The sequence below is a fragment of the Diabrotica virgifera genome, chromosome 3 (genome assembly GCF_917563875.1).
Source record: "Diabrotica virgifera virgifera chromosome 3, PGI_DIABVI_V3a".
NCBI classification, from domain to species: domain Eukaryota; kingdom Metazoa; phylum Arthropoda; class Insecta; order Coleoptera; family Chrysomelidae; genus Diabrotica; species Diabrotica virgifera.
This window is the reverse complement of record NC_065445.1, coordinates 180,596,533-180,623,370: the sequence shown is the minus strand read 5'-3', so window position 1 is coordinate 180,623,370 and position 26,838 is coordinate 180,596,533. Positions and strand designations below refer to the sequence as shown.

The 26,838-nt window shown below is 31.6% G+C and overlaps 1 protein-coding gene across 2 annotated transcripts in view; it reads right to left on the bottom strand.

Moving 5' to 3' along the window:
* Window positions 1–26,838, bottom strand: part of LOC126881423 (SAM pointed domain-containing Ets transcription factor) — a 159,231-nt gene that overhangs the window by 9,546 nt on the left and 122,847 nt on the right. For both annotated transcript variants that reach the window (XM_050645696.1, XM_050645697.1), the window contains exon 4: window positions 16,660–16,786. In XM_050645696.1, coding sequence (XP_050501653.1) covers window positions 16,660–16,786 — 127 coding nt within the window. The remainder of the gene's footprint in view (window positions 1–16,659; window positions 16,787–26,838) is intronic.

Genomic DNA, 26,838 nt, shown 5'->3' with positions numbered 1-26,838 from the left:
TTAAAACAAGTTTTTTCAAAATGTAATTGTTCTAAATAATTTTTTTTGGAACGTGTTGTCGGAACATAAATAAAGTTAATGTTACATGGACTATGATTTTCTTTTATAAATTAGAGGTATTTGACTAATTTTCGTCATAACTTGCTTAATTTTAATACTAGAGGCTTTTATCAAAGCTTATTTTGAAGGTCTAAAAAAGTACTTTAAAAATGTTTAGTGACATTTTCTAAGAAAAGTTAATAATTTTTCCGTTATTTGAGCTGAAATATTTGCACACATTTACGAAAAACAAAAAATTCGTTTTCAATGACTTGCAAGTTGCTTAATATTACCTAAAAAATTTAATTAAAACTGAAAAAGCTGAAAATGTACCTCTACCATATATTGGCTCTTAATACAGGGAAGTTCGTTAAGGGGGGACGAAAAAAAACCTATCCTTAGGAAAACTCGAAATCGTCAGATTAAGGTAAGGTAAGTTAAGTAGAACTTGCTTGTTAAGTAGAACATGCAGAACAGTGTATATTTCAAAAATCTGACGATTTGAGCGGCATAAGGAAATGGGCGAGTCCCAAATTTTCACAAGAATAAAGCGAATATTTCGCGAAATGAATGACAGATTGAAAAACCAAAAAATTTGTGCTCAATATTTTTCAAAAATCTATCGAATGATACCAAACATGACTTCCCACGGAGAGGGGTGGGGGGTAAATTTAAAATGTTAAATACGAATTCCGCGATATTTGGCGAATTGAACATCAGATCGAAAAACTAAAAAATACACTTAATCAATATTTTTGAAAAATCTATCGATTGGTACCAAACACGGCCCCCACAGAGGTGGGATGGGGGGTTACTCTAAAATCTTAAATGGGGCCCCATTTTTTATTGCAGATTTTGATTCCTTACGTAAAAATAAGTAACTTTTACTCGAGACATTTTTTCGAATTATGGATAGATGGCGCTATAATCTAAAAAACGATTGTTGGAAATGGAAAATTAAATTAAAAATAGAAATTCCGCACTAAAATGGAAAACTTTACTTAACTTTTTTTAGTTTTAGGACCTACTCTTCACAACCCAATAGGTCCCCATAACGCTCGAGTGACTGCACATTCAGCATACTTTGCTCACCTACCATTATAAAGGAAATCAATTTACTAAATCTACCTCATTGTTAAGTCTAATATGGTTATGATGATAATATTGTTCAATAGCATGTTAGGATGTATGGACTGGTAGCATCGTAGAATAGGCAGGAAGAACTGTAGAAGGTGTACCTACTAACACATTTGTTTGAAGGACAATATTTTGTTTTTTGGCAAGCTCTGCTGAACAACTTCAAGTACTACTGAACAATACAAACAGTTTTTGTGAAAAATATGGAATAAAAATTTATATCAAAAAGGCCAAATACATGATAATAACTAATATAAACAAACATACATTTGGGAATTGTACCGATAGAAAAAGTTGATAAAAAATACCTAGGAACCTGACAATAATGATCAACCAACACAAATAATGGCCAGGATAAAAATAGCAAGAAATGCGTATGTAAAAAATGAAAACAATTCTCTGCAACAAAGACCTTAGATTAGAATTGAGGGTAAGACTTTTGAGATGCAATATTCAATTTTCGATAGTGTAATATGGACTTGAAGTTGGACATTGCAGCAAGAATAGATAAATAAGCTACAGTCTGAAATGTGGTGTTACAGGAGGATGTTTAGAATAGCATAGCCACAGAAGAAAACGAATACGGAAGTATTGAGAGAAATGGGCAAAGAAAACGAAATAATAAACACAATAAAATTAAGAAAGTTACAATATCTGAGACACGGAATGAGGGGACAGCGATATGAAACGCTGAAACTGATAATACATAGAAAGATCAGAGGAGATTCTACGAGTATAAAATTTTCAGAGCAGCGGTAGATAGAGTAAAGATAGTGATGATGATAACAAACTTCCGATTGGGAGACGGAACTTAAAGAAGAAGAAGAAGTTCGGATCTTAATATCTGTACAAAATAAAATAATTGTTAATACATATCCTAGAAATATCCTCACATTTGTTTTAATTTGTGTTCAAATAAGGAACAAATAGAAAATTTTAAGAATGAACAAATAAATGATCATTAATAAATCTAAGAGGTTCTGGGGTGGAAAATAATTAATAAAGAAAAATATGATCTAATTTTAGGACAGGGGTGGTAGAAACCGGCATTATCGAAATGCCTCCCACTTTTTCAGGTAAATATTTTCATACATGAAATGCTTCCCAGGTACAATCGAAATGCCTCCGTTTCGTTAATCATTTAGGCTGATATTTTGTCTGATATTTACTGATATTTACTCTCTGTATAATGAGACAATGTTGCCAAATCATAATTTAAATAGGGACTATCTATCTATTTTGATTTATAAAAAATGAACATTATATTCCTCGTTGTCTATTTTTTACTTCAAGATAAAAAGTCATCTTCATAATATATTATCTCGCTTTTAAATATATCATAGGTCATAGACGAATGTTTTAAAATTAATTGTCCTGTATTCCCTAAAGTAATATAGTTCAGGGCGCATCTGTTTTGAGATGGACGTTGAGAGGTGACTCAAATTGTTTTGCAGAAATTGCTTGTAAATAACTCAAATAATAATATTTGAGTTATCCTCTCTCTCAAAATGGCCCGGAACATTGTTTAAATAATCAAAATGTCAAAATATGAAGGAAAAATTCGATTTTTTTATTGGTTTTTTGATTATAACTTTAAAACTACTCATTTCTGAGAAAAGCTGTGCTTATATAAAAGTTGCGTAATTAAATTTTCTACAATATAGAATTGGTTAAAGATTTAAAAAAGAGACAACCTTGTTGAAAAATAGCACTAACTGTGAAAAAAACCATACAAAAACAAGTATTCGCATTTTACGTTTTTCAACCATTCATGCTACACCCAGGACCTTCATATTTTACCCAGAAAAACTTTATGATATAGTAAAATAACGCTGTAAATTTTGTTAAGATCGGTTTAATAGATTTTGCAGAATAAATTTTGCAATCCAGCTTTCGCAAAAAAAATTCATTTTTTTTAATATTGCAGGACTAAAAATAAAGCAGATAGCAATAGTTGATTCTTTTTTAAATATAGAAGTGTACTGTACCTTTCATTTGCAATTTGCAAAACTAAAATCGATTAATTACCACGGCGTCAGGAAATTTTCTAATTAACCATTAATTTTTGATACTACGCGCAGGACAGCGGTGTTCGATTCACACAAGTTGATTTCCACCAAAATTTCTTAAAATCTTTATCGAATATATTATTTTCTCACTCTATAGTTTGTTGTATTTTAATATTTTAATTCCACAAAAATCAAACTAATTTTATTATTGTATGTGAAATATTGTTTAAACAATTGCATATATTTAAAAATAATAAACTTTTATTCTCTAAGTTAAAATATATGAACAAAGAAAGTTTTTGCTAAAAAAAGTGTTATTTCAAAGGATAGAGTAGGTATTTATGTGTTTTAATTTTGCAATAAACAAATTTGTTTATTTATATCAAAATGTAATAAAAATTAAAATGTATCAATCATTATCAAAGGTCATTGGAATGCCCAATCAGTGCAAACTATCCGCTGTCCTAGGCGTAGCACCAATAATTAATGTTTATTTAAAAAAATCCTTACGCCGTGGTTATTAATCGATTTTAATTTTGCAAATTGTAAATGAAAGGTACAGTACACTTCTATATGCAAAAAAAATTCAAATTTCCCTCTGCTGTATTTTCAGTCCTGTAACATTTTGAAAAAATGAATGTTTTTTGCGAAAGCTGGATTGCAAAATTTATTTTGCAAAATCTATTAAACCGATCTTAATGAAATTTACAGTATTCTTTTAATGTATCATAAAGTTTTTCTAGGTGAAATATGAAGGTCCTAAGTTTAGAACAAATGGTAGAAAAACGTAAAATGCGAATACTTGTTTTTGTATGTTTTTTTCTCAATTATTGCTATTTTGCAACAAGGGTGACTATTTTTTAAATTTTTAACCAAATGCATGTTGTAGGAAATTTAGTTACGCAACTTTTATGTCAGTACAACTTTTCTCGGAAATGAATACTTTTAAAGTTATAATCAAAGAACGAAGAAAAAAATAGATTTTTCCTTCATTTTTTGACATTTTGATTGTTTAAACAATGTTCCGGACCTTTTCGAGAGGGAGGATAACTTAAATATTATTACTTGAGTTATTTTCAAGCAATTTCTGCAAAAAAAATTGAGTCACCTCTCAACGTCCAAATGTACTAATATTTTTACAGATGCGACCTGGTCTAATATTTCAGACTTTGAAATTACCATTCCTAATAGTATCCGTATGGCATTTCCTAAAGCAGATCTTCGTGGATGTCGTTTTCATTTGGGTCAGGCATAGTATAGAAAGGTTCAAGCACTAGGCTTACCTCCAGAATACCAGAAAAAAAGTGTTGACTTAACTGAAATTGCGAATTTTTTTATTTATATTTTTTGTATTTTATTCTTACATCCTGAAGATGTGATCGATTTTTCTGCTATAGATTTGGCAGAAATTAAACCAGTCGTTGTAAGAGTCACCCAGTTCTGTGATTATCTTGTTGATAATTACATATCTGAAAATTCGACATTTCCTCTACACCTTTGGGCTGAGCACTCTTCATCCTTACAAAGAACCACAAACCCATGCGAAAGTTTTCATTCCAAGTATAATTCTTCTTTCTGCTGCCCTCATCCTAATATTAATAATTTTATTGATATAATTTTACAATTTCAAATAAATACCTACATTAAAATGAATTCTGTTTCGACACAAAAAAAAATTGTTGCGGAAAGTACAGCAAAAAAAATTTCTAAATGAAAAAGTTTAGAATTAAGAGAATGTAAAATAAATAAATTATAATTTGTCAAAGTAGTACATATCATATTAATTTAGGAAAAATATTTTGTAACTTTATATTTCTATACACATTTTATAATATTTTCCAAATAAGTTTTTTGTGATGTTATTTTTAATACATTTATACAATACTTTTTATGTTTTTGTATTTTTTGTCAAATTATTAATAACAAAAAATAACGGTTATTATATTATAATGATTATAAAACTAATTATATAAATGTACTTGAAATTTGTAAAAACTGCCTAGTGTCAATCATGTTTAATACATAAAGGTTGAAAATAAAATAAATTAAATAACAAAATACCAATTTTACCAAAAATGAACAAAGGGACGAAGATGTGGCAACGTCTCACCTTCACATAAAGATTAGAAGCATGTAATTTATTTAGAGCTTGGGAGGCAATTCGTATGTGACCATTTTAGCGACAAATAAGAAACCCTTCTTCGGGAGGCATTTCATATGCGCCCGTAGAAACTGAAAAATTCGTCAAAGTAGGATTACATCATTATTTAGTACTTAATTTATTGTCATTATTGTTGACATCCCGCTGGTGCAGGTACAGAGAGGGCGGTACAGCCGGTGCAATTTAGCAGGGCCGGTGATGTAAGGGGCCCGGCGTCGACCAGACCATAGAAGTAATTTTTCCATAAAATCAGAAATTCATGTTCTTCCATTGTTGACGAATCTAAATTAGTTTCTAGCAATTATGGAGTAAATCCAGAATTTACATCAATAAAAAAAAACAGCACAAGAAGTCTGCGAGATTTTTTCACGATTTACCTGGGTGTAGGAAGATTTGCCAATTTGAGGATTTGTCTAGTAGTGACGCGACAGATAATTTTGAGCCCGATTCAATATTTCGATGGGAAATGTTTAATATTTTCATAAATTGTATAATAAGCAATTTAACCAGAAGATTTACTGCGGCAAATGAAATTAATTCGCTATTTAACATTTTATGCACATTGTGAGAATAACTTGAAAATAATGCCACAATTTTTCGAAAATTTGTTACCTGGCAATAGAGACACGAGAACTCGCAGTGCTTAAGTGACTATTGACGAATGACAAGTTAGGAGCATTATTTTCTTATTTAATTAATATTACTATTGTTATTATTTATTAAAGATTACTTTTAATACTCACGTACAACATTCAAGTCTTTGTAAATAAATATTCAGTGACATTTATCACAATTATTAATATTTTACAACTTGTCAAAGTGAACAGCATGAACTAGTTTAGCAAATATTCAGTCGAAGATATCAGTAAAATGTTAGTTAAAATTATTTATAAATACAGTTTTATTCATGAAATAATCTTACTGAATTACAGTCGAGTGCATAAAATTGCAAATTTGTCTCGTAACAATTTGACATTAGATGTAGAGTTTATTTTGGTTAATTTTCTTAAATTTGATTGTTGTCAAAACTATAAAACTCGTTGTAATTAAACAGAAACAAAATACTTGAAAATTATTCTCAGTATAATAATGGAAGTAGATTATTTCCAGTATGATAATAATCTGATTGGTCAGAATTAAACACGTAATGAAAAATCTTACTACCTACATGATTGAACAGTTAAGACAAACTTGAAGAAAGAGAATTTATTTAGAATATTTTTTCTTTTTAAGATCGAATTACTACTATGACTAAAATGACAACTTTGGAAAGTGAACTGATGTTGTAACACTTATGATAAGATTTATTCAATAAAACTCAGGAGCGTTATTTGAAATTTTGTTTGGGGGGGCAAGCACTATATATACAATACGTTATATATGATGTTATGATGAATATTGATGTATTTTCTGTAAATTTCAGTCATTTTCAGGGCCAGGGGGGCAAATTCCCCCCCTGGACGCCCAAATGACGCCCCTGATAAAACTGAAAGACAAATTCCATAAAACTGTCAAAATTACAGTTTATAACTGACAGTTTTTATAAAAATTAGATGAAACATCTTGATTTAAAACGTTCGACTACAATTTTTGGGTTACGTCACTAATATTTTCAGCAATCTTTATAAAACTTATTTTTATTCCTTTTACTGGCTTTTACTAATGTGTACGAACCCTAAGATCGATTTTTATTATTATATGTAATAAAACCTTGATAATACAACAAAGTTTAAATTTCATTAGTTCTTGTCGGTATTTCGTGATCTAGTATCTTAAGAAATGACCTTATTTGTTACTCATAGATCTTAAGCAGAGAATGAATAGCAACAGCAGCTTTATTATTGAGAAGTTGTATAATAAGTGGATTTATATTAGCCCGTGAAGGTGAACTACTCAAGCGATCTGCATGTTTTCCGATGGATTTAAAAAATAACGTGAATTAAACGAGGTGTATAGTCACGTAGAACAAAGAATGTACCTAAAGTATATCTCATGTTAGCAATAGTACTGTATATAGGAGATATTTATTGCAAAACGAATAAGCATAAAAGCATTGATTATAGACACGGAGTTATAAAAGTAAATGTATTTCCATCTTCTGCTAATATCAGCGACTTACAAAGGGAATGAGTTTATAAATCGAAATACAGAGTTCGTGACCCGTCAAAATAGCCCGGTCAAAACAGCTCCGTCAAAAAAGCCCCGTCAAAATAGCCCGGACACAAAATAGCCTCGACAAAATAGCCCGCAAACAAAACAGCCCCGACAAAATAGATCGCACACAAAATAGCCCCGGTCAAAACAGCCCCGGCTAATACAGCCTCATAAAACATCTCCAATAAAAAGTTTTACCTTTTAACGGAGTACCATTTATTTTAAATTACTATTCTTATCGGGAAATAAGCCACAATTTACTTAAAAAAATTATTTTATTAACGTTTCGACTTCCACTTCGGACGTCGTTGTCAAAATAAAAAATATTAATAAATTAAACAAAAATGTTGTTGCTCAGTAAAAAAATTCTTCTAATAATTTAATTGAATCTGACTCATTCATATCAGCAATTCAGACGTACAGTATGGTGCAAATGGAAGGAATAAATTCGTTATTTCGTAAACCCGCGACGTTAAGGAAAAATCCTGAAATAGAACGATTTTTATTTTTAGGCTCATTTGAAAGGTTATTTAATTCTCTATTTAATAATATAAACAATTATATAATTATTTATACAAGGTGTCCAAAAACTTTTTTTTAATTTAAATTATTTGACAAAAAGGAAGAATGTATTTAATTTATTTAATTTAAAATGCATTTTACTGTTGCCCGAAAACAAAAAAAATATATTTTTTTATCATAAATAAACGTTGATTTTCACTTAACTTAAATGTTCATACTTCCAAGAGGCAGAGAAGACAGGACTCGAGTTCTCTGAAAAGACTACTTTATTTAATGTGGTTAAGATAAACATCTGAATAGAGGATAATTACCATAATTTCCGAAAAAATGTATTTTTAAGGAATTATTTCATGATGAATTCTGAAGGGAGCTTTTTTGTCGGGGCTATTTTGTCGTGGCTATTTTGTCGGGGCTATTTTGTCGGCGGGCTATTATTCCGCGGCTATTATGTCTGCAGGCTATTTTGTCGGAGCTATTTTGTGTGCGGGATATTATGTCGGGGCTATTTTGTCGGAGCTTTTTCGACGGGGCTATTTTGGCGGGGTACCTACAGAGTTGCCTAAATAAATGAAGACACAAGTGCATGAAGGGTCTATGTGACAATTTTTTCAAAATATATTTTTCATGTTAAAAGTACGTTGTTCAAACCTAGAAATCTTCCAAACAAGTCAAACACGTTTTAAAATTAATATTTTTTGAGTTACTAGAGTCTAAAGGATCTATGTACACAATATATACATAAAAAATTTATAAAAAATGTTTTTTTATTATTGCTAATAAATATTATATTAGTTTTGGGACTACCTACCCTATAAATTTAGTCTATTTAGATCTTATAGTAAAAAAATTCTAGTAAAAAAACTTTACCTTAATTTTTCTCAATAACTTGCAAATGTCACATATACCTTTCATGCACTTGTGTCTTCAAATATCAGGACTTTTATCATTTATGTGTGAACTATTTGTTTTTATTTAACGTATTTTAGAGGTATTTCAACTTCTCTTGTTTTGTCAATTTCAGCCGTTTCCCCTGATTTTTATTTTATTCTACTTTTTCGAACAAAGGTAGTAAGTGCAATAGTTTTATGTATTTTAAATAACATTACACCAATACCTATGTATTATCTTATTTTTTTCTTAATTTATTATACAATTTTTGCAATGCTCCTTTTAAAAGTATTTCATTTTTAACTCAATGAGATTTATATCTTAAATACACTGGTTGTCCCAAAAGTAGCGGAACGGTCGAATATTTCGCGAAGTAAACATCCAATCGAAAAACTGAAAAATATGTGTTTAATAATTTTCAAAAATCTATCAAATTACACCAAACACGCCTCCCCACTCCACCCCAGGGGGTGAAGTGGGGGTAACTTTAAAATCTTCAAATAAAAACCCCCAGTTTTTATTGCAGATTTGAATTCATTACGTAAAAGTAAGTAACTTTTATTCAAGACATTTTTTCGAATTGTGGATAGGTGGCGCTATAATCGGAAAAACGATTTATCGTGATACCATAGGTGAATTATAGAAACGGTCTAATAACAGTCGAAAAAACAAAAACTACGTGTTTAATATTTTTCAAAAACCTATCGAATAACACCAAACATAACCCACCATTCCACCCTCAGGAGGTGGGGTGAAAGGTTACTTTAAAATTTTAAATAGGAACCCCCATTTTTTGCAGATTTGGATTCCTAATGAAAAAATAAGTAAAATTGTTCAAACATTTTTTTGAATTGTTGATAGAAGGCGCTATAATCGGGTAAATACGATTTATTAGCGCTATCTATCAATTCTAAAAAATGTTTCTAATAAATGTTATTTATTCTTTCGTGAACAATCCAAAACTGCAATTAAAAACGGGAGTTCCTATTTAAGATTTTAGAGTTACCCCCCACCCATCTCCAGGGTGTGGAGTATGGGGCGTGTTTACTATCATTCGACGGGTATTTGAAAAATATAAACAGGTGTTTTTTGGGTTTTCAGTTTGAAGTGTATTTCTCGAGATATTAGACCGTTTTTATAATTTACCTATGGTATCACGATAAATCGTGTTTTCCAATTATAGCGCGATCTATCCACAATTCGAAAAAATGTCTCGAATAAAAGTTGCTTACTTTTACGTAATGAATCCAAATCTGCAATGAAAATGGGGGTTTTTATTTAAGATTTTAAAGTTACCCCACACCTCACCTCCAGGGGTGGAGTGGGGGGCGTGTTCGGTGTAATTTGATAGATTTTTGAAAATTATTGAACACGTATTTTTCAGTTTTTCGATGTGATGTTCATTTCGCAAAATATTCGACCATTCCGCTACTTTTGGGATACCCTATATATTCGCACACCTAGTTCAATAGTGCCACAAGTGCAAAAAACAATATTCTCGAGAAGTGAGCAAAACGTTCTGTAACAAACGCGTTATGCCCTGTAAATAATTTATTTTGAGAACGACAGGCTTCAAAATTACAATTTAGGTAGCAAATTATAGTTATTCGCTGGATCTTATTACAATTTATTAAAATTGTGAAGAAAGTCATTTATAAAACGATACCTAGGAGATACGGCGGCAATATAATGAAAAAATCAATTGATTTTTGCAGTTGTGGCCATATTGAACGTATTGAATAATTACATCGGTTGTATTGTGGCAGCGTATATTATCGCCATATCTCCCAGTTATGGCCATATTGCATTTTCAAAACCTCCAAAAACCCTACAGTGAAATACCGAAGTAACCTACTTTATACTTATCCAAAACAATAGCTAGCATATTATGCTAGTCAACGATGAAAATAAATTTACAGAAAAGTCGATAAAAATCACTGCAGATTTACAATAAATTTGCATACTTTATTATTGTTTGTCCATCTTTTCCTTGTCTTGTAATTTGTGTGTCAGTCATCTGTTTCATTTAAATAGACGAAATTCCTCAATTTTTCTAAATATGCCCCGTATGAATTAGGGTAGCCTCCATAATACATTAATTTAAACTTTTCAGTTTTTTTCAGTTAGAAATCGCGTAGGTATTCACCTCTTGTCTTACGTCTTCGTTTCGGTGTCTATCAAGTCTTGTAATGCCTTTTACTTTTCTGGGACATCTCATTTAGATTTTAGAGTAATTATCCAAATCTGTGAGAGTGTGAGAATTGGATAATTACTATTACGGAGATCCATATGATAAATTAGATGTGCCCATTGTTTAATTTTCTTCTTCTTCTTCTTCTTGTTCTTAAGCCTGTTTGCATCCACTCCTGGACAAAGGCCCCCCATGAGTTTTCCACTCTTCTCTCTTTTGTGCTATTTGGTGCCAGTTTCTTGCCAGTGGAGTTTTGTGGTCTTCCTCTACTACGACTGTGCTTGCATAGTCTTCAATGTACAATGTTTCTCGTCCACCTTTCGTTATTTCGCCGTGCCACGTGTCCAACCAGTTCCATTTCATTTGCGAAATTCTTACAATTACTTCTTTCACCTTCGTCCTACTTTGCACGTCCCCATTTCGTATATGTTCTCTTAGAGATACTGCTAACATAGCTCATTCGATGGCCATCTATGTCGTTCTCAACTCTATGGCTAGTAACTCTGTGTCACGGTCTCCATTCCATAGGTCATAACTGGTATGTAGAATACAACTGTTGAGTAACCATTTCTTTAGATTTATTGGTATCTTTTTGTTTTTCAACACATCACTGAGTCTTCCTACTCTTACCCAAGTCATTTGGATTCTTCTAGTTTGGTATCTTGGTCGTTTGATTCTGTTTGCCTAGTTGGATTGTGTCACCTAGGTCTATATACTCTTCGACACTTTCGATCTCACTTCCATCTAAGTCGATTGTAATATTTTGACTTATCATGACTTTTGTTTTATTTAATTTAATTTTTAAACCGATTTTCTCAGATTCTTGTTTAAGCTCCTTTAGCATGTAGATTAGTTACTCTGTATTGTTGCTTACCAGTACAATGTCATAGTTAAAGCTTAATGACTCAAAAATCTGCCATCAGTTTTAGTTCCATTGTTTTATAATAGTATGGTATAACTAGACCCAAACCCAGACATCCAAAGTGAAAGTTATCCTCCAACACCAAATTGTTCTATATGGTCCACATAATGTTCAGAATAAAGTCACACTATTTTGAGCGTCGGGTTTGGGGGGAGAGGGGGGAGAAATCGGTAAATTCGTAGTTTTTTAAGTTTATCGTCAATATTTCTAAAACTATGCGGTTTAGCATATGAACAACCTTCTTTACAAAAATGTTCTACATTAAATTTAAAATAAAAAATTGGTCTATGCATAATCCTTCCTAAATGAACGGTTTCAAAGTTACGGAGGTAGTATAGTATAATTGGTCCAAAAAAAGGCCTAACCGAGACATCCAAAGTAAAAGTTTTTCTCCAACACCAAATTGTTCTATATGGTCCACATATTGTGCAGTAAAAAGTTACACCATTTTGAGCGTCCGGTTTGGGGAGGGGGGCGGGGGATCGGGGAAAAGTCGGTAAATTAGTAGTTTTTTTTAAGTTTTTCGTCAATATTTCTAAAACTATGCTTTAGCGTAAACAATGTTCTATACAAAAATGTTCTATATGAAATTTAAAACAAAAAAGGTCCTATACATAATTGTTATAAAATCAACGGTTCCAAAGTTACGGAGGGTAAAAAGTGGAGGTTTTCTATACTTTTTATATTCTTTGGGCAATTTATAATATTATTACTAATGAAAGAAATTTTCTTTGGACAAACAGGATTGTCTTTTGTAAATAAAATTTGCTATTTCAGTGGCCGACGTTGTGTTAGTGATAAGTAGACTTAGGCAAATATGCAAATTGCATATTTTGCATATTATGCATAAAAAATGCAAAAATTTCCAATTTTGCATATTTTTATGTAAGTATGCATAAAATGCATATAATTTGAAATTTTGGTTGTAGCTATACATATCTCTTTATATTCAGGTAACAAATAGCTTGGAAATCTCAATATTTCATTTTGTTTTATTATAATTGGGGATTCAAATTTTTGGTATTGCAATGTACTAACTAATAAAAGATACCAGCTTATACATTTTGTCACGTTTTGTCTTTGATACAAGGGTTCCAAAATCTGCCAGTTTATATCTCTAGGTAAAAATTTGTATGTTGACGGTCCATTTCACTGTTGTTGTAAAATAAGACGTGTCTTTGTAATTGTGAATAATTATTGTGCTTTGAAAATTCCGAAAATATAAAGTTCAGTGCAATTCATAACATCAAACTATAGTTTTGTTCAGAAAACTATTACCCAGTTAGAATCTTCCAAATTATCATTGTTAGACAGTACATTTTGAATAAAAGAATTTGAATCATTGTGTCAAAACATTAAAACTAATACATACATATTGGGAAGGAAATTTTCCAAAAATTTAAAGCAACTATGGAAATAAACAGTGGTTACCAGATTTTTCTGAAGTGGTTCAAGTACTAGCTAGGACATTTTCCGAACCACTTAATTTAAAACCACCTATTGTCGTAAATTTAAAAAAAAAATGAAAATTTAGAACAGCATTTGATAATTTATTGTTACCACAATTCGAAATATGTAATATTATTTATTTGTTAAAATAGTTAAATATTACTTTAATATTTAATTACATAAGCTTGATTTGTAAAATTTAAAATACAAATTTACATGTTAATTAATAAAACATGTGAAGATATTTTAAACATTTTTGTAAAAAATAATGTGTGTGTACTTTGTACGCACGTAAGAAGTTATACTTCTATTATATGATTTCTTAAAAATAAATATACTTTAAACAGTTTGTTTTAATTTTTTTAAACACCAAACTAATTTTGTGCTTACCGCTTTCAAAAAAATAAAAAATAACAGTATAGGATTGCTCCTGACTCGAACTCAAGACCTCTTGATCCCTGGCCGAATGCTATACCAAATACGCTACGAGGACTGTGTCTGTATCGGTTCGGACGTACCTAATGACACTTCACGGTAACAAACAGACAAGTATAATAAATATACAATAAAATGTTTTAATAATACTCATCTTACTCCCGAGGAAGACAAATCCAAAGACACAAAAATTATAATAAATATATTTACTAAAAACACTAATATATTCTTTTCACACCTTTTCTTGCACTGATATATTTATACATAACTTGAAAGATTCAGCAATAAAACGCCATACTGTCTGTGTGCGCATGCGCGCAGTATTATGAAATTTTACTCTCAATCGCGCCTAAAGAAGTATAACTTCAATAAAAAAATTGTAAATACTGTTTTTATTACATGCATATTTTCTAGATAAGCATGCATATTTTTGGGTAAAATACTGCATATTTATGCGCATATTTCATACTTTTTTATTTGCATATTTGCTTAAGTCTAGTCATAAGCCCTTGAAGGAACGTCAACCTCACCACCCAAAATCATCATCAGTTGCCCAAATAATACAAAAAGTATCGAAAACCTACACTTTTCACCCTCCGTAACTCTGGAACCGTTGATTTTATAACAATTATGTATTGGACCTTTTTTGTTTTAAATTTTATGTTAGAACAGTCTGGTATAGATCATTGTTTACGCTAAAGCATAGTTTTAGAAATATTGACGAAAGACCTAAACAAAACTACTAATAATTGGCCGACTTCTCCCCCATCTCCCCCCCCCCCCAAACCGGACGCTCAAAATGATGTAACTTTTTACTGAAGAATATGTGGACCATATAGAACAATTTCGTGTTGGAGGATAACTTTTACTTTGGATGTCTGGGTTAGGCCTTTTTTTGGACCAATTATACTATACTACCTCCGTAACTTTGAAACCGTTCATTTAGGAAGAATTAAGCATAGGGCCTTTTTTATTTTAAATTTAATGATTTTTGAATAGAAGGTTGTTCATGCTAGACCGCATAGTTTTAGAAATAATGACGAAAAACTTAAAAAACTACGAATTTACCGATTTCTCCCCCCTCTCCCCCCAAACCCGACGCTGAAAATGGTGTGACTTTTTTCTGAACATTATGTGGACCATATATAACAATTTGGTGTTGGAGGATAACTTTCACTTTGGATGTCTGGGTTATGCCATTATTTGGATCAATAATTGTATCATACTATAAAGTTGGATAATTAAATGGTTAATTAATTTTTTGTTTTAATTTTCGGTTCAGAAGTCTTTTACTTCTATGTTTTTAAACCTTTAAATTTGTATCCTCTAGTTCGTTGTTTTAGCTCTTGAATATTGTTTAAATAAAACCACAACTCACAACCAAAAATCCAACGCGGTTAAATCCGAAGATCAATGTGGCGCTTTAAAAAGATTTCTTTAAGATAATTTTATAAACCATTCCTATAATGAGGCGGGGAATCATTTTGTTGAAAGTTGAAACCAGACGTTATAAGATGGTACATTCGAATTAAGAGTATACAATATAATAAAGTGACAAGACCTTTAGCATTATATGCCAGTGAAACATGCCCGAAACAAATCCGAACAAGTCATGCTCCGAGTCCTGATCTACGCATGCTCACGGTCCACAACAGAAACTATCCTGATTATAAAATTAACTAAGTATAATTAAATTTAAAACATGCCGTGTGAACTAGACAATAACTTAAGTTATGTCAATGTAGATGAAAAAAAAAACTAGCATACGGTACACAACGTGTACACAAGACAAGGTATTCATGATTTATTAAAATTGCACAATCATCATCATCATCATCATGGCATCTACACTCCTAGCGGAGTGATTGCCGCCCTCTTTGGGCTCTTCCTATTCGTTTGTCGCGGTGAATCAATCGGCATTAACCTTTTCGTTTTACAATTGGTTGTGTGATTTGGCATCTTCTACAATTTTCCTCCATTCGTTCCTATTTTTGCTTCCGGTTACCTATTCTCTGACTCCCATCTTCTTAAGGTCCTCCACTATCTGATCCTCCCATCTAGTTTTTGGTATTCCTTGTGGTCTGCCTGATACAGGTCTCCATTTGGCAATTTTCTTGATAACGGCTTCTGGATTCCTCCTTTCTATATGTCCCATCCATTTGAGTCTCTGTGCCTTGATAAATCTGACGATGTCTTCTCCTTTCAGAAGTTCTCTTACTTCGTGGTTCATGAGTTTTCTAAATTTATTATTACCTAAGTTTAGTGGTCCTGCTATCCTCCGAATTATTTTCCTTTCTAGGATCCTCAATCTTTCTTCCTCTTTCTGTGTCAGACACATTACTTCAGCACCATATGTGATTACTGGTCTAATAGCTGCTTTGTAAATTTTCAGTTTTGTATTCTGAGTAAGCTTATTACCTTTGAGGAAGTTACTGTATTTCCAGTAGGTTCTGTTTCCTGCCTGGATTCTTTCATTAATTTCGATACTTCTATCTATCATTAGTTCCATTAACTGAGACTCCAAGATATTTAAAATGTTCTACCTTTTCAAATTCATATTGACCGATAATTAAGCTTATCGTAATATAATGTCAATGTAGATGAAAAAAAACTAGCATACGGTACACAACGAATAATTATCAATACACAGAGCTCATATTGAAGGACAAGGTATTCATAATTCATTAAAATTGCACAATAATGTTGTTTATGACCCATTTTATATCGTTCACAAAATAAAAACAAAACTTACCATCTGAGAGATCTCCTCCACTTGATGCATTACTTGAGGTTGTCTCTGGCTTCCACTGTATACCCAAGTCTTCCTCAGAATACGCTGCTTTCCATATCTCCAACTGGGCATGAAGAATCATACCGCCCTGAAGCAACAAATTTAGTTTAGTGTATTTGTATGAAACTGAGAAAATTCTCAAATATGCGAAATATGCAACCAATATGCATTTAGCATAAAATCCGCTTCCTATGAACTATGAATGCATTATGAATCAATTGAAGAATAAACACAGATAAAACAAGTTATCATATTACATTTAAAAATGAAGAAGAAAGGACCTTTGATTCTTACAATCATCAAATGAGCTATTTTGGGTTTCCCGTGACTGAGAAAGAAATTCGTCCAGCGACCAAGACCAGGACATTTTTAAATTACAAAGATAATGTTTGGCATTATAAAATGATAAGACATTATTTTATATATTTATAATGATAAGCATTATAAAAAGATAATATTGACAATACATAAATATTTAGGAAAATCTAAATAAATTTGATCGTATTAATTAATGAACATGAACATGAAATCCGACATTGTTTTACTTCACAGCTTTCTAAAACAATATAATTTTGCACAAACTTTCATAACTGATGTAAACCCTACGAGATATATATTTTGATCGAAAAACTAAAGTAACCAAATTGCATAATGGTTCCTGATATCAAGGCAACGGGTATTTCCAAGTTACGAAGCAAAATAACGGCCGCCAAGAAAACTCATTCGTGCACATCAACCGACGTAAAATCGCATTCCGCGGCCATTTTTAGTGGTCAAGTAGGTCGCTTAAGAAAGACTTTCTCTTCTTGGACGACGATGTAATAGTAGAAAATATTGTTTCTCTTCTTCGAACAGTCCCCCCGTGCCCCTCTGACAAGAATTTGTTGTGAAGGACGGCCAACGACATTGCTGCTGGCGAAAATCGAATAATCTGTTTTAAATGTTGTGTTCTAGAACTTGAACATTTATTTTTTGTGTTATTCAAATATTATACTTGTCGATGTGGCCTGGCTAATTTTTAATGTAAATGTAAAGAAAGCCACCGACTTGAATAATATTTTTGATTTTAACCAGAGAAGTGTAACGAGGGAAGCGTTAATTTAATTATGAACTCAAAATTTATTCAAAGATTACAAAACAGAAAAAGATGTACACATATGCGTACACACAAATTATAGTTTTATCTACGTAGAAAGTATTAGTGGAGTCACTGAAGGTTTTCACCTCTGATTTCGTTGAACCTCCATCGATTTTCATGAAAATTGGTGAGTGGTTAGAGGATACCTCAAGCAACAAAGGTGACATGATGCAAACTTGCGCTTTTACCTTGGGGGTGGAAGCCACCCCTTCTCGGGGGTGAAAATTATTTTATCAAAAATAATACCATAAGTCGATATGAGGACAAATTCTAAGCAAAATTTTTTATATAAAGTTATTAACATAAATCAATGCTTTTTGAGTTATTGAGGATCAAAGATTTTAGTTTTTCGTAAAAAAATGGATGCTTTAAAGCTGTTTTTCACGTATAACTCAAAAACTATAAGCTTCTACAAAAAAGTTAAAATTACCAAAATTGAAGATAATAAAAAATTGAATACAGTTCTCACTTAAAGAACTAAACTAATGTTAAGTCAAAGTGAGTTATGGGTAATTGTATGTAAATTTTTTTCGACGAGTACTCAAATAAGTAATCAAGCTTAAATAACGGGAAAGCGATGCATTTTATAAAATATACCTGTTAAACACTTGTCAAAGCACTTCGGATTACCTATCAATTGAGCTTCAAAAGAAGTCAATAGCATTAAAATTAAGCAAGTTATTATGATGAAAATAAGAGACACCTTTCGATTTTTTTAGGAAAAAGTGAAAAATAAAACATACGCCATTTCCACAAAAATTAAAATTCATAGTAGTCCTTACAATAATTTCTTTATATTAGCATAAGTAATGATTTCAACAATTTTGACTGGTTTAGAATAAAAATTTTTGAAAAAAAGGTGTAATTTAAAAAAAGCAGAATTTTTAAAATGATCGTAATTTTCATTTTCTTTTGATAATAACTCCAAAAATACTTAATATACGTAAAAAATGATATATAACCAAATTTTAGTTTTTTCTGTGTCAAATATTTTACTTTTTTTATTATTTCTGTAGGGTAAAAAAACCGAGATAGAAACGTTCAAAGCTTAAATTTTGCTGCGAGAACCATGTAACCGGGGCCATTTAACTTTTTATTTTTAAAAAAGTAAGAGATTTAAAATATAAAATTCAACGTCTTTTAATTACCCTTGGAATTAACTGTCAAATGGTTTTTAGGTGAATCTGATATCCTAAAAACTAACGGAGTTATTTAAAAAAGAACAATAACATTTTTTGGAAAAAATTTTAAGAGATCAATTTTGAAACATTTTTGAAGCATAAATTTTAATGCTATCAACTTGTTCGAGAACTCATTTGATAGATATTTCTAAGTACTTTGTCAAACGTTTTATAAGTTTATGTTATAAAATGCATCATTTTCCCGTCATTTAAGCTTGAATACATAGACTTGGGTACTAGCCGAAAAAAATATACATTCAATTACCTTATAACCTACTTTCAGTTAACATTAGAAGGTTTTTTTAGTAAGAGGTTTATTTCATTTTTTATTAGCTTTGATTTTGTTAATAATAATTTTTTTATAAAAACTTATAGTTTTTGAGTTATTTATGAAAAATCGATTAAACACATATATTTTTCTCACGAAAAATTAAAATCTTTGATATTTAATAACTCAAAAGATTTGATTTATTTTAATAACTTTATATAACAAATTTTGCTTAGAATTTGTCCCTCTATCGAATTATGGTATTATTTTGAATAAAATAATTTTCACCCTCGAGAAGGGGTGGCACCCATCTCTAGGGTAAAAGCGCAAGTTGGCATTATGTCACCTTTGTTCGTTGAGATATTCTCTAACCACTCACCAATTTTCCAGCAAATCGATAGAGGTTCAACGAAATTCCAATGAATAATCTCTTTAAAGATATCTAAACCTAATTAAACATTGTTTGTAAATTATTAGATGAAGTTGTTATTGAAGAATCTCTGGATCACGTATTGCAACATTATATTCTCAAAAAATATGTTTGTAATTTAATCCTGTTATGTCTTCTATATGACAACAAATACCCGGGCCTTCAGCACTTACCCATCCTCTACGTTGACCGAGAATCCTTCACTATTTCTTAAATGATGAGTGTACTGTTCATCAAACCTACGATTTCTCGGCTAGCATATAAACTCTTATTCGACCATTGCTATATATGATTTAAACTCTTTTTCATCGAAAAATGAAACGTTAGACCAACAGTTGTGTTCACAATCTATGAATTTATTACAAAATGCAACTCGTTTACTTTTGTGATAGTCAGTCAAAAAAGGTTTCCTTGCAGCTGCGCAACTTACAATTCACTTGCTTTAATTGTTCCACATGCAGTGCAAATACTGTCTGGAAACGCTGTCTCTTCGCTAGGTTTTCGAGCTATGGCAAAAGGAGCTTCTCTCAGATAATATACCAACACCTCATCTTGTTGCTCGATGGATATTTTCTGCCCTCTTGTATCACAGAATCGTGCTATATCGTGAAAATGATTCCATCTTTTCATATGCACATATTATGGCTCACCTTCAAATCTGCCGCAACTTGTCTCAGTGACTAACCTTCTTCGAGTTTGGCAATTGCTCTTGTTTTTTGCACGTCATTCAAATTCATTCTAGGCGTTTTGGACGCGTTTAATTTATTTTTATATATTTTTATTTATCAATCAATTTTATTCTGTCAATCACTTTAACATTTAGCAAATCCGTACGATACTGCGATTTTACAGTATTAAAATGTAAAACTGAAGGTATAAACTATTCAGTGTCCGCAGCTGTACATCAAATTCTGATTGTTCTTAGCGTTTCTGCATTATTTCTGTGGAATGTGTTTTGCTATTCTACGTTTGCCAGTGTTCGTTAATATTGTGCTTGTACATTTTGTATTGCATATCTATTGTGTATGGTTAAGTCGTGAGTTTGACATTTTCTTATCCACTATTGTTGATTTATTCTTGTTGTTTACTTCTTTAAGTATTGGGAACTAAAGTCTGCAGCATTCTGCTGGTTGGTTTGCTAGATATTTTTTTTCATTTAGTAGGATGAATACTGTTTCTTCGATTTTTCTCTTTTTTATATCTGTTTTATTCTTGGTTATGGATGAATTTTTCAACTGTTCTCTATGTTCTTGTCCCAGACATATTCACATATTGTCTGTTATTTGTAGAAGTCCCTGTTTTTAATATCTGAGTTTAATCTTTTGTTGAAATTTAACTATTTATAGACTCTTTTGTTTTTTACAAATAATTTGACAATAATTAATATTTTTCTTGTTAAATCCAATTTCGTGGTTATGAAAATTAAATCTGCCTATTTCCAGGGTTTGTGAGTTGTCAATTGCCCTACACAAACCAACAACCTATATTAAATTTACATTTAAGATGCAGTAGAAATAAACAAACCAAGACACGTTAAATGCTACCGGGAGCACTCCCGAATCATAATTTACAATGTATAAACTTTGGAAATCATGATTTGAGATTTACAATGTATATAGGTACCTACATTGTAAATTATGATTCGGGAGTGCTCCTAGTAGCATTTAACGTGTCTCGGTTTGTTTACCTATTTCTACTGCATTTTGATTGTAAATTTAGTATAGGTAAATACTGTTTTATAGTTATTTCAGTTAAATTGTTGCTTATTTACTTAATATGAAACCCGTGTAAGTTCGAATATACTTTAACATGAAACTTCTTCTTCTTCTTCTTACTGTACCTATCGTTTCCGGATGTTGGCGATCAGCATGGCTATCCTAATTTTGCTAGCTGCTATTCTGAATAGTCTGGTTGTGGATGTATTAAACCGCTTTCTCAATTCTTCTTCTCCCTGGTCCTTTCTTTCCAAATACATTGCCCTGAAGAATGAGTGGCAACAAGCCATAGCTCTGTTCATTTCTCATAACATGGCCAAGATATTCTAGTTTGCACTGTTTTATGGTGTTAATAATCTCGCATTCCTTGCCTATTCTATGTAGGACCTCAATATTAGTTACACGATCCATCCACGAAATTCTTAAAATGCGTCTGTAACACCACATCTCGAATGCCTCGAATTTTCTTAAAGAAGCTTCGGAAAGTGTCCAGGCCTCTACCCCGTATATTAACGTAGAAAATATATAGCATCTGATGATAGAGATTTTGGTAGCAAGTGGTAAATCCTGACTTCTGAAAGGAGATTTGATTATTATGAACGCTGATCTCGCTTTTCCTATGCGTTGTTTTATTTCACTTGAGTGGTCCCATTAGCTGTTTATGTTGGTACTAAGATATGTGTAACTGTCCACCCTCTCAACTGGTTGTTTGTTAATCAAAAGCTGTGTCAAAAATGAAACTTAATGGATCTAAATTACCTAATTTTAAATATACCTTTGGATCAACTTAGTTTAGGTTAAGTTAACTATAAGTCAAGGTACTAATACTTCGCATGATGGAACATTAGACAAAGAAAGCTATAAGAGAAAGAAATACGACTGGTAGAAAAACCATCACAAACAGTATTTTATTGTACCAATTCCTCAGCAAAGAAAATAAAAAGAGGACAAGAGCACAAAGAGGACAGGTTCACTGTTGTAGTGAACAGACAAATGCAAGGTATGGTCACTGAAAGAATGAACCCTAGCAAAGCTGAGAGCAATTGAAATGGATTTTTTGGAGAAGAGCAGGAAAATCTAAAATAAAAAGGATTACCAACGAACGCATTAGAGAAATAATGGGAATCAAATGTAGAGGTACAGATGACTTATCAACAAAACAACCTACCTGGTTCGGACATATACGACGAAGTCGGAAAACGGCTGAGAACGTTATAAACCGACATGTAGTACCTTATTCTTCTTCTTCTTCTTCTTCTTCTTTTTATATAGACATTACTCTGCCTGTTTTTCAATCTGCCTCCAGTAAGTTGTCATTCCATCTTTTTTCGTGGTCTTCCCACTGATCGTCTTCCTATTGGGAAACCGTCTCTCGCCGTCCTTACTACTCTATTTGTTGTCATTCGGCTTATGTGGTCGTTCCATTCTACTCTTCTGCTTTTCACCCAGTTATTAGTGTTGTCCACCTTGCATCTCCTTCGTATATCTGCATTTCTAGCTCTATCCCACAGCGTCTTACCATCGCTTTTTCGCAATGTTTTCATCTCTGCTGTTTCTAGCATTCTTTTTGTCCTTTCTGTATCAGGTTGTGTTTCTGCCGCGTATGTCATTATTGGTCTGATGACTGTTTTGTAAATTATGCCTTTCACTTCTTTTCCGATGCTTTTATTTCTCCATATTGTTTCATTCAGGCAACCTTCGGCTCTGTTTGCTTTATTCACCTGATTTTCCACTTGTGTTTCGAGCTTTCCGTAGCTGCATAGTGTGATGCCTAGATATTTAAACTCCATGACTTGTTCTATTATTTGACCCTCCACTCTAATTTACACCTTATTAGATCTGCTGTTATAACCATGCATTTAGTCTTTTTTGGGGAAATTCACATGTTAAATTTTCTAGCGGTTATATTAAATTAGTGCAGCATACGTTGTAAATCATCTTCACTTTGAGAGATTAGTATTGCGTCGTCTGCATAGCAGAATATTTTAAGTTGTTTTTCTCCTATTTGGTATCTTTTTTTTGTTCTTACTTTTTTTATTATTTCGTCCATGATCAGGTTGAACAACAGAGAACTCAGGGAATCTCCCTGTCTTATCCCATTGCCAGCTTCAATTGGGTCAGTTAGTTCTTCATCTACTTTTACTTTAATTGTGTTGTTCTGGTCAGAGCACACCAGTTCGCTCCCAAGGTCAAAAACCCCTCTTAATTACATACTAGTTCGCTCCGAAAACCATAACCTAAATAAATGACCGTTTTGGAGAGTAATTTTCCGCGTTACGACGGATTTGCTAGAAAATTTGGTTTTAGTACTTACCCTCCACTTCATAGTTGGACTTGTGCCGTTGGTTGCTTTTACTTGAGGGTGAAAGACACCCTTTCACGGAGGTGAAAAAACATACGTTTGAAATAAGAAATGAATAAATTGACTAATTAGACATTCACGACCCATGGTCAGTATCTCGAAAAATAAGCGTTATTTTGGTAATTTATAACGTCGATATTAAAAGCTGCACCATTTTTTTTCTATAAAACATTTTGATCTAAAATTTTTCAGAAAACTTCTTTGTACTCTATATTTTATATATTTTTACATAAACGTGATTAAAAAGCTAAATTTCAAAGTTCGTCACTCAACTTTTGCGAATAAACTTTGCAATTCAAGAATCTTCACCGTTTACTTTAAAAAATTCATAACTTTTATTAGAATAATATAAATATATGATAATATTAATTATAGCATATGAGCTCTAACATTATAATACTTTATTGATAATATCGTTACAATTTTAATATAATTTTAAGTAAGAAATAGTTTTATATTTAGGTAAATACAAAGTTTGAGAATTATTTATTAAAAATTTTATTAATAAAATGTATCAAAGTACCTGCTGTATGAAAGTAACATTATCTATTTACGCTGACCCTCGCTATTCATCTTGTGTATCTAGTAAAGGCATTTGTAAACTATCTTTTCTAAGAAATATATGGCCGGAGCGAATTTACCTATGCCCCTTTTCTGTAAGGTATTAAAATCTGGCCGCCGGAGCGAACTAGTATATACCCGTTCTGGTAGATATTTTCAATCGTTTTAATTATTCCTAGTACCTCTCTTGCGTACAATAAATGGATAAAGTCCTTTAATTTGACCCTGTCAAATGCCTTCTTATGTACATATACATGTAGTAGGTACCTAGTAGTAGTAACTGTAAGCAATTTATTATTCACAAAAAAATTAATTATGGTTTGAATTTTATTTGCTGTTAAAATTCACAAAATAATGTTATTAACAATCCTCGAAAATAACTTTTGATATGTATGAGTGTCATCAAAGATTTAATTAGCCAATTTAGTGAAATATTCGGAATCTTCTAAGAATAAAAAAGTAATCGAATTGGAATGCCATACTACAAAAAAATACGAGAAATTTTTAATGGCGGTGACTTGACACCTGATGAATATTCATGAACAACCGAAGAACCTACAGTGGCAGGCAATTTTAACAACACTGCTTGCATTTGAATCAAGCAATCAGATTAATTAGTTCACGTTTGATAAAGAGAATGTTTTAAAATATAATACATTTAATAATCTGGTATACAAAAAAGTGTGTATACACAAAAAATATATACGTAATCGAGAGAATTTATACACTCTCAAGTCTCAGACAAAAATATTGCATAAATTTTGAAATTATCATGTGAAGTCAAATTTTTTGTGCTGCAATCCTTAGCCCTCCCGAGTCACAGGATATTAAGTATCTATTGCAGTGAAGAATCTATCATAAAATCATATTTACTATTCTAATTGGGAAATAAGCCACAATTTAACTTGAGAAATGATTTTAGTGACGTTTCGACTTCCACTTCGGACGTCGTTATCAAAATACAAAATATTAATAAATTAAACAAAAATGTTGTTGCTTAGTAAAAACATTATTTTAATAATTTAATTTAATCTGACTCATTCATATCGGTAATTCAGACATATAATATACTGCCAATATTTATGAATTGCGTTCCTGGGACGACTTTATTGACAGGCAGTTCATTTGATTACACGAAATCAACTTAAACTTAAGAATATCCGCCACAAAAAAATTCAAGGCATGTGATCTGTCTTAAAAAGACAACCACATGCAATAGTGATAGTAAAATTATCGTGTTAGTGACATAGTAAATCACGAGGAAAAACAAGGAAAAATCTCATGATACTATGCCGTCATTTTAAGTATTTGGTCTTACATTTAGTTTACTCTCAAACGAACACCAAATTCTGATTTTATATGTAAGTTATTTTAAATTATAAATAATATTAGTAACACATAGATATGTATATAAATAATAATAAAAATATAAATCATGTACTATCCTCGATATGTTATTGATTGACTAATCGTGGTATTTTCTTTCCGTGGTATTTAAACCAAATGTATGACAACATCTAAATACCCACTACGATGTAAAATCGAAATTAATGGGAAAATAGTAAAGCATGAAGCAAGATTTAGATATCTGGGAATAAATATAACTAGTTAAAGAGATGTAGAAGAAAAAGTACGACAAAAAAGCTTAAAAGCAAGTAAAGCGGCGGGATCTCTTAATGACACAATCTGGAAGAACAAACACCTAAGAGAAGATACAAAAGCAATAATCTATAAAGCAGCAATTAGACCTATATTGACATACACGGCGGAGACAAGACCTGACACATCTAAAACGAGACGATTAATAGAAACAAGAGAGGTGAAAATACTTCGACGAATATCAGGGAAAAGTCTCTTGGATAGTATACGTAGAGAAGCAAAAACATAAGAAGAGCATGCAATGCAATAAGTGGATGGGTGACAAAACGGAAACAGGAGTGGAACGAACACATTAGTAGAATGGCAGAGGATAGGATAGTACGAATAGCACGAGATAAGTCACCAAATGGACGAATAAGTATTGGCAGACCAAGAACAATATGGTGCGATAATTTAAACATTGTCGGTAATAAATATTACATTTTTATATAACTAATATTTGACGTTTCAATTCACACTCCTGGAATCATTCTCAAAAAAGATCTCAATTTACGGTTTGTCAGACTATATAACCGCAGTTTTTAGGGGCTGATGTGATACTGTGGTCTGTTTTTAAACCAGGAGGATTAATTCAATTTACCGCGCTGTAATTCTTGTTTGTAATTGGTCCAACCTCAGGCAAGTTTACTCCACTGTTATGAGATTTTGACACTAATGCCATTTATGAAATTTTGACACTCTTGTCATTTTATAGGTTAATTAAGTTATATCGGTGATTTTTTGTGTTTTCTGTCTTATTCATTTAATTCTTGGATTCTTAGTCTGAATTTATATAAAAACAGTAGTTTTGAGAAGTCTTTAGCAACGTATTTGTATAATATATATA